We start from the raw sequence: 15,714 nt of genomic DNA on the forward strand, positions 1-15,714 counted from the left end.
AAACATCCAGGTTGAAAAGGAAGACGTAAAACTCTCTGCAGATGACATGATCATATACGTAGAAAGACCAAAAGATTAAAAAAAAAACAAAAAAACTGAGTTAATAAATGAATTCAGTAAAGTTGCAGGAATTGATTTTGAAATTCACATTCAAAAGTCAGATCTAATTTCAACACTCAAAAATCAGTTCTATTGGGGTATTTGGATGCCTCATCTTCATGACCTTGGATTTGGCAATGGTTTCCTAAGTACAATACCAAAAATACAGGCAACAAAAATGTATTTGTTGGTCTTCATCAAAGTAAAATAAGTTTGTGTATCAATAAAAGAATACTATCAAGATGAGTGAAGGACAACCCACAGAATGGGAGAAAATATTTGCCAATATTCTATCTGATAAGCAATTAATATCCACAATACATAAAGAATTCCTACAATTCAACAACAAAAAATAAAACCATTTTATAAATGGACAAAGGACCTGAATAGAAATTTCTTAAAAAATGATACATAAATGGCCAATAATCAAAAGAAAATATGCTCAACATCACTAATCATTAGGGGAATGCAAATGAAAGCCACAATGAGTACCATACTTCATACTTATTCGGTTGTCTACAATAAGCATACATACAAACCTAGGCACAGATAATAATAAGTATCAGCGAGAATATGGAGAAACCAGAATCCTCGTACACTTCAGGTAAAAATATATAATGGTTCAGTCTAGGTGGAAAAAGTTTGGCAGTTCCTGTAAAAGTTTGACATAGAATAACCATATGACCCAGAAATTTCACTCCTGGATATATACTCTCCAAAACTGAAACAGGGACCTAGATACTTGCACACCAATATTTATAGCATTTTTCACAACAGTCAAAAAAGTGGAAACAAACCAAGTGTCTGTCAATAGACGAATGAAGAAACAAAATGTGGTATATATACAAATGGAGCATTATTCAGTCATAGAAAGGAATGAAGTTCTGACACAGGCTACAACGTGGATGGACCTTGAAAACGTCATGCTAAATGAAATAAGCAAAATACCAAAGGGCAAATATTGTCTAATCCCACTTATCTCAAATATCTAGAGAAGGCAAATGTCTAGAGACAGAAAGTAGAGAGGTTACTAGGAGCTGGGGGAGGTGAAAGGGGGGAGTTACTGCATAGTGGGAAGAGAGTTTTAGCCTGAGATGACGAAAAATATTTGGAAATAGACAATAGTAAGGGTAGTACATTATGAATGTAATTAATGCCACTCAGTGATATCGCTCAAGTTGTTAAAATGGCAAATTTTATGTTCTATACAGCTATTTTATGACAAAAACAACAAAGGAAAACTGGAGTCCAGGAAACAGGTGTTCAAGCACTAGACAATAAAAAGAATTTGCAGGATGATGACAAAGAGAAGTTTGGGGACAAGAGTAGTAGCAGTGCAGTAAGAAAACTGAGTGGTCCGTAAATGGCAGGGTCAGAAGGGAAATAATGGAACTGATACATTATCTATTGTGGGATCTGTGGAATTGACCTTGTCTTGAGAAGCTTAAGTATATTTCATTAGTATTTCTTGCATATTGTTTCTTGCCCACATCAGCTTCAATCAAGATTTTATTTCATGAAAAATACCCTATTAACTAACTGATTTCTTTGCGCAGCACTATTTCAAAAGCCATGAAAGGAACAAAGGAAGCACAGTTCTTATACATATACAGGTGACACACTTATTAAGGCAATCCAATTAGGTAGTAATCATGGGATGCTGAGAAAGGATAAAAACAATCAAATCATCTAGGCTTTGTTATTAGGGCTGACTCCTTTGTTCTTAGTGTTATTAATTCAAAAGGGAAGATGAGTGTTATTTAGAAAGCAATCTGAGATATTTTACACCTATTACCTGAAGAGAATCAGAAACTTTCTTAAAGTACTACACTTCTTATTTTATATTATATTGTGAAAAACACTAAAAGTAGAAGCAGAGTCTGAATATAGGCAGAATTACTCTCAGTAGAAAGTTGAGTCAAGTAACTCTATGCTACGAAATTTTAAGAGTCTATCAACTTACCTGTTTAGACATAATTTCTGAAAATTTTGCTGATTTTTCTTTTAAAAATGTGACAATGTCTTTATAAATTTCACCTTTTCTCTCATAATCAATTTCACCCTCATCGTCTGTTTTGCCCTTTGGGAGAAAAAGTTTGGTGCTGTTATTAATGTACTAGCAACTGAGCCTGATCGACATATCACAACCTAAGCCCACATATCATTTTCTTCTCTAAAGGATCCATGTAGTCTTTATACCTAAGAAATATAGTCAAAATCTTTCCCTCTTAAAGTTATCCATTCATTCATTCATTCAGCATGTCTTTACTGAGTACCTCTTTTATGCATGTAGGGCGTTCTGCTAGTCAGCAAAGAATGGAAAGCTTTCCCTCTGTACCCATCTAATGTAAAAAAGCATTATGACTTCAAGAGCCTCTGACGAAGTCATAACAGGCCCCAAGATTAGAATGTCAGCACAGAAGCGCTTGTTTCTATTTGTCACACCCTTGCTCTTGTTCTGTGTGTACAGCTGCTATAGGCTTATATTTTCTAGAATTATAATCTCTATGTAACCATCTGTCCCTCCACTCTTTGTCTCTGTACCTTTCTTTTTGTCTCTTTCGTTTCCTCATTTTCCCTTTTTGCCTACCCTAATAAGAATGATTTGGTTCTCCCTTAATCAAACATACACATAAAAAACTGTAGTGTGTTATATATACATAACTCCATCTATACATACACATATATATGAAACATCATGCATATACATATAATTTTAGTGTTATGCATTTTGCTGTAATTACTGAATAGTTTTATGTTCCTTTCATTTTCTTTCTTTTAAAAAAAAAACGTTTTTTTAAATGTTTATTTAGTTTTGAGAGAGACACAGAGTGTGAGTGAGGGAGGGTCAGAGAAAGAGGGAGACACAGAATCTGAAGCAGGCTCCAGGCTCTCAACTATCAGCACAGAGCCTGCTGCAGGGCTCAAACCCATGAACTATGAGATCATGACCTGATCTGAAGTTGGCCGCTTAACCAACTGAGCCACCCAGGTGTCCCTATTTTCATTTTCTTTTTTTAAAAATAGTTTATTGTCAAGTTGCTTTCCATATAACACCCAGTGCTCATCCCCACAAGTGCCCTCCTCCATGCCCATCATCCCCCTTCACCTCCCCTCCCATCTGCCCTCAGTTTGTTCTTGGCATTCAAGAGTCATGGTTTGCCCCTACTTTCATTTTCTTAAATTGAGAGGAATACTTAGATTTCCATATCAAATGAAGCTATATGTAGGTCAATAGCCTTTGGTAGAAAGAAAGTCTCCTTGCCCCACTCTAGAAAGTCAAAGAAAATCATTCCTTTTGCCATTTCTTATTGTCTAATTGGAAGTTTCGTTTAAAGTATCAAGACAAACCAAACGCACAATCATATTTAGGCTGCCTCCCTCCTCTGTGCAGACATCAACTAAGTGTCATGCCGAGGAGAAAAGTTGCACAAGGCACGTCAGGACAGATGCCTGCTGGTAATCAAGAAAGTGGCACTGACATGTTGACACCAATCCAAACCAAGAGGTAGCAAATCTCCAAACAGTCCCCTGTGACTGTTGGGTCCCTGTTACAGATTTGGGTTCTCTCTCCAGCCTTTGCCTCTGAGGTCCCAAATTACACTGCAGACACCAAGGGCAAGGCATTGCAAAGGAGAAAGTTGAGCTCAGTGAACAGGTATAAGATGAAACATTTTTTAATCTAGAGGCTTCCAAAGGCCATCTCCCCACTTAGTAATGCTCTGGGGCTGGGGATCGGCAATAGTGTTTCTCCTTTGCCAGCTTAGGTCAGCGTCGGTCAGCAGAAAGTGAAAGGAGCACTGACAAGCTGGAGGAGGGAGGAAGGGACATACTCCCTCCTCCTCAAACTCTGTTCCTGTTAGAGTCACCCTAGCAACGGCTCTTCACCCCAGGCGGCAGCAGTCACTCCCAGCGGGAACAGTCAGTTCTAGTTCCCAGGGTTTTTCCCTTGCACTCCCAGAACCAGGCTCATTATGCCCTCTCAGAAATACCATTATCAACCAACCCGGGCTCCATCTTCAAAGGTCTGGGTCTCAGCTCTGTCTTCTGCAAACACCCTCCGCTGTGCTCCAGAGGTACCAGCACTAACTGGGCACTGCAGTCCTCAGAGGCCTGGATGCTGGTTTCAGGGAGCCACCTGAGCTCCGAGGGGGCCAGCCCCGCCTGGAAGTGACCATTCCTCAGAGATGTGGGTCCCTGTTCTGTGTGGTCCCCCTTCTGAACTCCTAATGGACCATCACCAAGGTTAGGAGGGTCCACTCTTTACAGATCTAAATCCCAGCTCTGCAAGGTCCATCTTCTGAGATCTGAAGGCAACAGCCCAGTCCAGCAGTTGCCTGTCACCAGAAATGTAGGTCCTAGCTTCATGGGGCACTTCCTCCAAACTCCCATGTTTTGGTGGCCCCCTTCCCATTGTTCTCTCAACTCTTATGGTAAAAGCCGTAGTTATTGCTTTTGGGTTACCTCACTGCTCCTTTTATGCCTCTTCTTTCCCCTAATACTTGCATAATTAATCAGTAAACTGTCTGTTAAGGAGGTTTTCATTTTATAAAGTGGCATGGGCCCCTTTGGTAGTCACTTCTTAGAAGACTGACTTAATGATCTGCAACGGGGAACATTGGGCTAATTCTGAGACAATTTTGGACTTGCCTGGCAAACTCATAGCAAGGGGATCTGCTTCAATCCCACAGACCAGTATCACATTTTCTGTGGTCATCAGGATTCAAACCTGGACACATGCCTGCATTTATAGAGACTGAGCTAAGCACCAAAGTCAACAGAGTTCTTAAAAAATTACTTACACCATTTAAAAACACTCCTTCTGCACTACAAGTAATGCACAGAGTTTCAACATCATGCGGTTTCACCAGCACGTAACAAATTTCTCCATGAATCTGTCTCCAAGGTGGGGCTCGGCATCCATTTGAAAATTCATAATCTGAAACCAATTAATCAATTTCAATCAATTAAAAGGAGCTCCTAAAAATAAAATACGTCGGCTTTAAAAAAATAAATATGATTAAAGTTTTACGTTTTCATTTTTTCAAATATTCAATCCTAAGGTCGCTATTGAAGCATTTGGAAATAATTATATTTAACAAAAAATGAAACTGAGAATAATATAAACCTGAGGTATAGTCGATAGATTCCAAGACGGTTTGTTCTCCTTTTCCTGAGAAATTTTTCAGCAATTCTATATCGTTCTTAACACTTGCGGGATTTAAACTTATTTCTCTGAAATAAATGGTAAGAAATTCATTTTGACACTTTAAAAGAGAACCTACGGAAAGCACATGAAAACATTCCATTTTAGCAGGGGGATTTTTTTTATAATTAAAATTGTGGTTAAATTACACAACAAAAAAACAATGCAGTTAATTTTAGCCATGTTGTAATCTTACAACACTGTCAAAATATCAAAAAATCAGTGGCTCATGTTTAATGCAACATTAAATATACTCATTTAAATATTCTTTTCTTAGTGATAACACTACAATACCAGAAAAAAAAAAGCTAGAAAAACGAACAAGTTTTAAGCCTTGCAAACTGTATATGATATTTGCATTATCATTCAATAATTTACCTAATGGTCTGAAGAGACTGAACATAATAAGGTCACTTCATGTCCTCAGAATTAGGTGAAACCCCATGGAATACTTTAGCAATGCTAACTGCAAACTTTTATTTTTTAGAATTAGAAATATCTATGTGATCAACTAAAATCTTATTCCAATACAGTTTAATGTGAAATCAATAGCAATAACTTCTACATTTTTGTGTGTTTAAAAAAACTCCAAAAGCACTTTTTGTAACTAACTTTTAGAGGTTTCTTTTTTTTTTTAAAGACTCACAATGAAATATGTTTTAGAGAATGATTCAGGAGGTGCCCATCTAGTTGCCTGAGTAACATGGCTATCTTCATCTTCATCTCAGTTTCAGAATCTTCATCTTTGGTAATTTTATCAAGAATGTTTACTGTGGATGTGTCTTCTTTCACTGTATTATAATCCAAACCCAAGATTTTCCTGACAGGATCTCTGTTAGCTGACCAAAAAAGTAAATAAATAACAATGATCCTTTTGTCTTCTGTTACAAGAAACATAAAGACTAACAAATCCTTTGAAGCCCACCCAAATGTGTTTCCTTAAGCTTTCTCTGATGGACTCAATTTGAATTAATCTCTACTTCTCAGATTCTACTATATTAGGAACTCTCTTGTATTCTTTGGGATGTCCTGCCTTGGACCGTAATATCATCTAGCTACGTCATCTCTCTAATAAGACAAAGACCAAGACCTTCTTTTCTTTTCTTTTTTTTTTTTTTTTTAGTTGACTGTGGGCCATTGTCCAACACGGGCATTCAATGAATGTACTCAGAATTGATTTGAAGAGAGGGAAATACTGGTTTCCTTAGAAGAATCATCACTAGAACTGTGTGTGTGTGTGTGTGTGTGTGTATATGTGTGTGTGCTCACATGTGCACGTGTGTGCTCATGTGTGCACCAGTGCTCCGCGTTCACAAATGCTTTCTTTCCAAAACTGGCATGTTTCTCTCAGTCTACAGATCCACTGCCAGTCTACTCCACCTGTTCAAACTACTTATATTTTCAATGCCTTTTGATGTGAAAGTTGGAAAAACACTGGCCAGTACTTACGCACATACCAAAGTTACAGTGAGGACCTTAAACACCAACTCATGATCAAGGCTGACATAGGCATGAAAGTCAAACCCAGAGATGCTGAAAACAGAATTTGGTAAAAACCAAAGAATCACATAGTTGCAGAAAAGAAGGTGGCAAAGCCTTATCTGAAAGGAGGAATTCGAGTAAGATGAAATATGGATGCATTTGGACAGGGAGGGGAAAAGTCCTATGGGACTATTTCAAAAAGGTTGACCTGACTGAAATGAAGAGAGGATAGGGACGACATGAACTCTGCTGCAAGACGAATTGGACTACGGACGGCATGGGAAATAGCAGAAGGTGGCTTAGGACGTCTTAGAAAAGACCACGTGAGGGGAGGGGCAGGGGAAGGAGATCTAGGAATCATCCATTATTGCTATTGAGAATTTCAACTTATCACCCATATGGTGGTCATTTCATAAAGACTCACGAACAAAAGGTACTAGATGAATTCTGGGGAAAGACACAAACCTGACCCCCAAATTGCCATGCACCATGGAATTTAGACCCAAAACTAAGGGTTGTACCTAGACCTTTCACAGAAAGGACAAAATGCACCAAAGGATTCATACTTAGCGAAATTAGATATATAGGAGCGTCTATGTATTAAGTTCATATATTAAGTTGAATTTAATTCTATTAATGACTTTCTGAATTCAGCTTTACTCTTAAGATTTCATTCCTCCTCAGCAGAGTCATCTGATGTACAGATAGCCTAATAAAAAAGAGAAGGCAAGAGATAAAAACAGGCTGCTGCCCTAAGGTTAATACCCTAAAGAATTTTTTTTTTTTTTAAAGGAAGGATCATCTTCCCACCTTACAGCAGTAGACATGCAAAGAATGGTGAGAGGAAGAACCCAGGCACCTTATGCTTGGGACCTTTTGGTCACACAATTCCAAAGAAGCAAAACATGTATACAGCATCTTTATCTACTGTTAGATATTTCTATTCATGAGAAAAATCTGGAGGATAATTATGGCAGGCAATTGATCACATTCTTTTAGCATGTTAGATGATTACACAATGATGAAAATCCAGATCTGTAATGGAGAGGAAAAATATTTCCCATCGAATGATTTTATTCACACAGAGCCATGCAGCCCACAATGGAACAGGGCTGAGCTTAATGGAAGGTGAGACTATTATGGGCCATCTCTGCTAAAAGAGCCTACATTCATTTTGGGGGAAACAAAGCATGATCCATCACAGCGGTGCTGGGAGGAGAGTGTGGATTCCGGTGCTGGCCCTGCTTATCGGCCTTCTTTCCTGTGTGGACTTCAAAGGGCAGAGGCCTCTGGTCTTTCCAGAAGCTAGGAAGCCTCTCTTTAAACCACATGCTAAAATTAGAAGAAACTTACTAGTAGTAAATAAAGTATTAAGGCCTTTCATTTTAAAGTAGGAATCTGATACGAGCATTAACATTCAGCCAAGAAAAAATAATGACTTTTTTATGAAGTTGAACATAGGGCTGTTTTTACCTTTTAGGTTACAAAACGTTGTCTAGGAGACTGTGACAAATGATTCCCCGCCCCTGCCCTGCCACCACCGAGATGTTTCTGAAAGTTCAAATCATAGACTGGAGGATAAATATCACCTTCAATACACGCCTGTGCTTCCTTCAGCTTTGTATCTTTGGCAATAAGCAACAAGCGTGACAGCTGCCCAAAGTTCCTGATTTGAATGTGAGGTACAGAGAGAAACAGCAAAGGCTGTCCATTTTTATCCACTTCCTCTGATTTCACTGTTGTTTCACTAGAAAATTGGGGGGGGGGGGGAATGAAAATTTAAGGTTACCTGGATGCTTAGTGACATTAAATGGAAAACATTTTGATGAATTATTCCTATATCTCGTTATAAAACACAGAATATAAATGCGTGTTAGAAGCTCATCTCCTTTCCTACTTTGTACACACTCAGACCCTTAAATTCTCAGCCTTATTAGCAATCATAGTGAGCAACACAATAGATCCAAGAAGAAAATTGTAAGCAATTTCTTGAATACCTCAGTGAACTCAATCATAGTTTTTGATTTTGTTCTAACAATGTACTGGATATCTTTAAAAAAAAAAATCACTGATTCTACAGTGATCATTCACGTTTTGGGGCTTTCTAATGTTATATTATTTATAAAATTTACACCACAGTAATTAGCGGTTGGACATTTTCTTGGCTACTCTGTGTTTCTGAACAAAAAGCTATTAAAAAAAAAAAAAAAGACAAACTAGATCCCCTCTGTGGATTGTTTTCCCACTCCAAACTCCCTAATTTGATTTACTTTTGGAGAATAAGCAGTTTTTCTAAATGGACTTTTCCTGATCAGAAATTGCTGGGTCTCCTAGATTTGTTTCTGTCCATTTTAATTATTTTTTAGGTCAGCATTTAAAAAATATTAAGATGTTTTTGTGGCAGTGATATTTCTGTAGATTTCCACCACTTAACGACATTAACTAAATTGCCAAGGTTTTTATTACATACTGATGTCCCTGGCAAAGCTGCTCTCATCTTAAGACCTGATCTAACACATTTTAAACTGGAATGTAGATAAACAGATGTGAAACGTTGCCAGTTCATCAGAAAAAGTAAACCTGAAACACTCAGACTATATGCTACTATAGCACTATTTCATTAGGAAAGAAAGAAGAGGACAGAAACTATGCGGAGAACAGTGGCTCCTCACAGACGTCCACATCCTAATCCCTGAAACCCATAAATGTGTTACCTTACATGGCAAAAGGGACTTTGCAAATGGGTAAAGTTAAGGATCTTGAGATGGGAAGACTATTCTGGAATATGCAGGAGGGTCACGTCAGAGAAGCTGATGTGATATGGGAACAGAGGTCAAAGTAACACAGAGCCAGGAGCCAAGGAGCAATGTAGGTAGACTCCAGAAGCTGGAAAAGGCAAGAATGGATTTTCCTTCAGCCCCCAGAAGGAACACCGGCCTGCCAACACCTTGATTTTAACCCTACAGACTCATTTTAGACTTTTCACCTCCAGAGCTGTAAGAAATTAAATCTGTGTTGTGTTAAGCCTTTAAGTCTGTGATAATTTGTTACAGCAGCAATAAGAGGCTGATACAGGAACTTTCATCAATCTTGCCCACCGCTCTACACGCAGGAACTTACAAAGTAACTGCACACAGAAGGTGCTCGATAAATAGAAGAGGAATGAATGAATAAAAGATTCATAACCCTGAGTGATATGTGTTGTTTACAGAATATGTGTTTTCTCTAAAAAAAAGCTTTTGGAATAGTGTCTTTAGGATTGGATTGGGGAGATTACTTAGAGGTTTGTACGGGGCTGGACACTTGTGCTGAAAGGATGATGACATGATTAAGTTATAAGCCAAATGAATGCCAATAATATCAAGCCACCAAACTCAAGAAGATGAAACTGGTGGTGAGAAACTGGAAGTCAAGGGCACAGGACACATTTTTCATTTCTCCCACCAGTTGAAGCCTGTAACTCAACAGAGTAGTAGGAGCTAAAACTCCAGCTATAGGGAGGATATAGAACAGCAGGTTTGTTTCTGGGTTCACAGTTTCTAACACCTGAAGAAAGAGCTCTTGGGAAAAAAAAACACTGTACCCACCTCATGATGTCAAGAAAAATGTGCTTTAGGGACACTTGGGTGGCTCAGTTGGTTAAGTCTGTGACTTTTGATTTCTGCTCAAGTCATGATCTCAGGGTTTGTGGGATTTGAGACCCATGTTGGTCTCTGTGATAGCAGCAGAGAGCCTGATTGGGATTCTCTCTCTCTCTCTCTCTCTCTCTCTCTCATCTCTCTTTCTCTCCCTCTTCTTTTCTCTCTGTCCCTCCCTTTATCAAGATAAATAAACTTAAAAAAAAAGAAAAAGAATGTGCTGTAGAGGTACCTGGATGGCTTAGTTGGTTAAGGATCTGACTTTGGCTCAGGCCATGATCTCATGATTCAGGAGCTCGAGCCCCACTTTGGACTGTCTGCTGTCACCACAGAGCCTGCTTCAGATCCTCTGTCCCTCTCTTGCTCTGCCCCCCCTCCACTTGCTCTCTCTTTCTCTCTCAAAAATAAATTTAAAAAACATTTTAAAAAAAGACAAATGTGCTATAAATGAAATCCACTGACTGGAATTGTGGAAGGGAGCTAGAAATACAATAGCTTATACTATAAAGTGAGAGAGCAGGAAAATGTCTCATTTATTTCATCCCTAGTGCCTAGTTTGGTGTCCAGGACACAGTAATTATGCAATAAATGAGGCTAAATAGTAGCAAGGGAAATAAGGCTATACTTGAGAAACTAGTTAGCAATTCTCAGGTAAGAGAAACAAAGAGCTCAATAATAAAAGTTATGGCCATTGATCTTATTACCATGACTTAGAAATCTTACCGAAATATAATAATGATTGTCTCAAAAAACAATGGTTTAAGCATGGAGATCATGTAACTGAGCCTTCATGACACTGAGAAGAGAACTAGAATCAAAAAAGCAAAACGATTAAACAATGCCCATTATCAAGGAGCCCTGGTACATAAGCAATAAAAAAAAAAGATGCCTGTGGAAATTTATAAAATAGAAAAGTAAAGTAGGAATGAGGAAGGTATGAATTGTGAGCAAAGCGTACAGGACAGGGGGGAGAGGGCCAATACTAGGTACCCAACTTCTCATCCACACACAACTCTAACCAGAAGACAACTGTCCCAACTCAGACACATCCCTGAGACTGCAGAGAGACATTCTACAACTGAAATACCACGATAGTAAGGCAGACATAATTCAAAAATCAGAGTTCTACCAAAGAAGGAGAGAAAAGAACAGGTAATAACATTTTCAGTAAGTGGTGCTGAATGCTTATCCAATCTAGAAGTTTCCCAAGCTATATCCTAATGAGTCAAAGCACCTTGGCTCTGTGTACCACCAACAGATGGTGTTGATCACTGGAGTGTCATTTGTCCTTAGCTTCCTGCAGACTTGGGCTTTATGGTGAGGTATCTTAGAGAGATTATTCATCTCATCCTATCTGATAAGAACAAAGCAATTGAAAATGGTAATAAAGGAGACTTCTGATTTCCATTAAAATGAAAGTGGAGCTCTTTCCTCCAAAACACTGAACACGGAAAGATGATGACAAATGTTATTACAGGACGAAGAGCCATACGTTGGAAATGATCCTAAAGGAAAAGAATGAGTCATCTAACATGTGGAAAGTGATGTGCCCATCTACTCAGTAATGATCCGCACAAAAGAAGGTGGTTGATGAAGTGTAAAACCTTTGCAGTGTGTGACTAGTGAATCAGTTTCAGTGTCGGATGCCTGTCAGTCTATTTCAGAAGAAGGCTGATCAAACTTTATATTGGCTGCTCCAAACAGTGAGTTTGGAGATAGACAACATCAAATAAGAAATGAATCTACAAATTTAAATATATTCCCCCAAATATCTTCAGAGATCAATGGAAGGGGGTAGCTCACTTACCTCAACAGGCTTCCCATGCAGATAAAACTGATGTTTTGGAACAATAGGCTGAGAAGATGTATATTGCCAAGAAGAGGAGTCTGCCTAAATATTCTAAAATACTCCAGAATATTCCTGTTTGGTAGAAACCCATTCAGAGACTCCAAGCTCCAAGTCTTTATGGTGACTTAGGTATTTATACCTACATGGACTTACAGACCTGAATCCTACCTGGAAGGAGAGCAGCTTCCCCCTTTAAATAAGTGAATAAAAGGTGTCCTAAGGGCCAGAAATTAAGCAAGAAGAGTACATGTGAACCAAAGGGCAAAGAATGAGGTAGCTGGGGCTGTTTTAACAATGCATTCTTCCAGCCATTGAAGGCATCTCTGGATTATATGACTTGTCGTTGTTGCTAGTGGTGAGTGCCCAAGTGGCTATGGGTTGCTGTCAGTTCTTTGGTTTGAGGGGTAGACAAGGGGTATGGTGAAGACTTGGATGTGTAAGCACTTGGTATTTTTCATTACTACCAAAATGTCAGCTGTATTCTTCACCTTCTTCAGCATAATCAGTCCTTACCCAGTTCTCATCAAGCCACAAAGGCATGGTTTCCCTCAAATACAAGTGTTACTATCACACCCTTCTTTTCTCTTCCAACATCAAATATATCAGAATACAGGTCAGAAATAAGACCAATGGGTAAAAAACAAAACAAAACAAAACAAAACAAAACCAAAAACTGGTCTAAGGAAAAGCTGCCTAGTAAGTCTGACAATCAAGGGGTAGTTGGTTCAAGACACACGTTGGTATCAAAAGGTCAAGACACCCTGCTTAAAAGCGAACACTGTACATAAAGACTGTATGGAGAGGTATAGGAATGGAAATAGAGCCAAAAGAAATTGGAAGAGGAGGATAAAAGACAGAGAAATAGTGATACAATTGAGGTGTGTGTGCTTAGGTGCCCACCTAAGTAGGTTACAGGTGTGGCCATGTTTGTGCTTGGAAAACAGAATAAGGACGGAGGGAAAATACAATGACACTCTTGATACTCTTCTGACATCTGTTTTAAATCTTTGTATAGGAGCACCTGGGTGGCTCAGTTGGTTAAGCGTCTAACTTCAGCTCAGTCAGGAGCTCATGGTTTGTGGATTTGAGCTCCATGTTGGGCTCTGTGCTGACAGCTCAGACAGAGACTCCTTCCCTCTCTTCCCCTACCCTGTTCACACTCTGTCTCTCTCAAAAATAAACAAACATTAAAAATAAACAAGTAAAGGGGCGCCTGGGTGGCTTAGTCGGTTAGGCGTCCGACTTTCGCTTAGGTCATGATCTCGCGGTTCGTGGGTTCGAGCCCCGCGTCGGGCTCTGTGCTGACTGCCAGCTCAGAGCCTGGAGCCTGTTTCAGAGTCTGTGTCTCCCTCTCTCTCTGACCCTCCCCTGCTCACGCTGTCTCTCTCTCTCTCTCCTAGAGATAAATAAAAATATTAAAAAAAAATAAAATAAACAAGTAAATAAATAAATCCATCTTTGTACTAAGTAGTTTATGTTTTTGAACTATATGGTTTTGCAGATGAGTTCATCTTCAAGTTAGAAAAAACAATGTGTGACCCTACACTGAATTTAAGTGGGAGCAATAAATAATGACAAACACCTTGAGAGAAAGTGACCATAGGCACAGTTAGAAATCAAATACATTGGGGTGCCTGGGTGGCTCAGTTGGTTAAGCGGCTAACTTCGGCTCAGGTCATGATCTCATGGTTCTTGAGTTCAAGGCCCACATTGGGCTCTGTGCTGACAGCTCAGAGCCTGAAGCCTGCTTCGAATGCTGGGTCTCCCTCTCTTTGCCCCTCCTCCATTCACAGTCTGTCTCTCTCTGTCCCTCGAAGATGAATAAATGTTAAAAAAAAAATTTAGAAATCAAATGCAATTAAAAAAACAAAAAGACTTCAGAAAATTCAGAGAGAAGGTAAAGCAGGACACCAGAACCAACATGCTTCTGAGATGTAGTTCAAGAACAGTTATTCAGCTCTAAAAATGAAATTCTGAGTTTATGCTCACAAATAATCCTAAAGGGGAAAAATGAAAAAGCATCTTTAGGAAGCTTTGGCTGGTTAGTGACTTGGTTTTGATAAAGTCAGACTTTAAAAGTTCATGTGCAAAACGAAAGAGGAACATGGTGGCAGAAAATAGGATGGGAATGCCTGAAGTAGAAAATACACTGAAGATGACCAAAACAAAAAGATTTACATATGAATATATACGTAAATTCATCATATATAATTACAATATAATCACATTTATATGAGTACGTATACATTTTACCTATGTTCACAAGAGCTAAGGTGACAACCCCCTGTTTGAGGTATAGGTAGAATTTTTTCGTTATCTCAGATTTGGAAGGTTCTCACTTGAAGACAATGCTAATTGTCAAAAAGTCTCTCCCATGTATTGAACAACATTTACCACTCTCCCTCTGCTACTCTGGGAATTAATATATTTAAATACCAGAAGGGATTCTATTTATATCAGAGGTAAAAAAAACCAATGCCTATTGGCACCTGTAAGGTCATATGAATGAGTGGAAAGCCCAGACAAAAAAATATTGGAGTGTGGTGACCTAGAGAATGCATCCTCTATCAAAAAGAAATTTGGGGCATCTGAGTGGCTCAGTCGGTTAAGCATCTGACTTCAGCTCAGGTCATGGTCTCATGACTCGTGAGTTTGAGAACCATGTCAGGCTCTGTGCTGACTTGGAGCCTGGAGTCTGCTTTGGATCCTTTTTTTGCCCTTCTCCCACTCATGTTCTGACTTTTTCTCTCACAAATAAATAAACATTTTAAAAATTAAAAAAAAAGAAATTCAAATTTAAAAATTAGATGGGGGTGACTGGGTGGCTCAGTCAGTTAAGCATCCTACTCTTGATTTTTGCTCAGGTCATGATCTCATGGTTCAGATCAAGCCCCATGTTGGGCTCTGTGCTGACAGTGTGGAGCCTGCTTAAGATTCTCTCTCTCTGCCCCTCCTCCACTGGTGCACAAGTTAACACACTCTGTCTCCCAAAATAAATAACTAAACATTAAAAAAAGTTAAAAAATAAAAATTAGATGAATGGTGTGTTGGCCAAAGTATTCTCAGATTTCACCTGAGTGCCTCCTGTTTGCAATCCCTGGGTCAGCATATTTCTGAGAGTCACAGACATTAAATTATTTGCCCCGAACCTACAGCCAATCTATAGAAATATGTACAATGAAGATATTAAATTCCAGAAGCAATTTACTGGCTTACCTGACAATATAACCTGATTCAAATGCCGAGGGGTCCAAGTTTGTTTTCCATTCAAGTGGTTCTGCAAAAACATATTTTGCCTCCTGGGGATATTTGTAGATAAAGCTCTCCACAAACATCATAATTTCTTCCAATATCGCTTCATTTAGAGGAGTAATTTCCAAGGTTCTGGTCCCATATCCAGCAGCGGTCCACTGTGCCGATTTGGTCAGCGCCACACCCAT

At 38.9% G+C, this 15,714-nt stretch overlaps 1 protein-coding gene across 1 annotated transcript in view; it reads right to left on the bottom strand.

Annotated features, from left to right (window-relative positions):
• Positions 1-15,714, bottom strand: part of ODAD2 (outer dynein arm docking complex subunit 2) — a 171,086-nt gene extending 155,372 nt beyond the window's left edge. Inside the window, exons 1-6 of the mRNA XM_039254766.1 lie at positions 15,491-15,714; positions 8,377-8,534; positions 5,952-6,144; positions 5,228-5,334; positions 4,902-5,038; positions 2,063-2,179 (exon numbers count right to left, since the gene is read on the bottom strand). Coding sequence (XP_039110697.1) covers positions 2,063-2,179; positions 4,902-5,038; positions 5,228-5,334; positions 5,952-6,144; positions 8,377-8,534; positions 15,491-15,714 — 936 coding nt within the window. The remainder of the gene's footprint in view (positions 1-2,062; positions 2,180-4,901; positions 5,039-5,227; positions 5,335-5,951; positions 6,145-8,376; positions 8,535-15,490) is intronic.

Source organism: Hyaena hyaena, unplaced genomic scaffold (assembly GCF_003009895.1).
Source record: "Hyaena hyaena isolate Hyena2069 unplaced genomic scaffold, ASM300989v1 scaffold_498, whole genome shotgun sequence".
NCBI classification, from domain to species: Eukaryota; Metazoa; Chordata; class Mammalia; order Carnivora; family Hyaenidae; genus Hyaena; species Hyaena hyaena.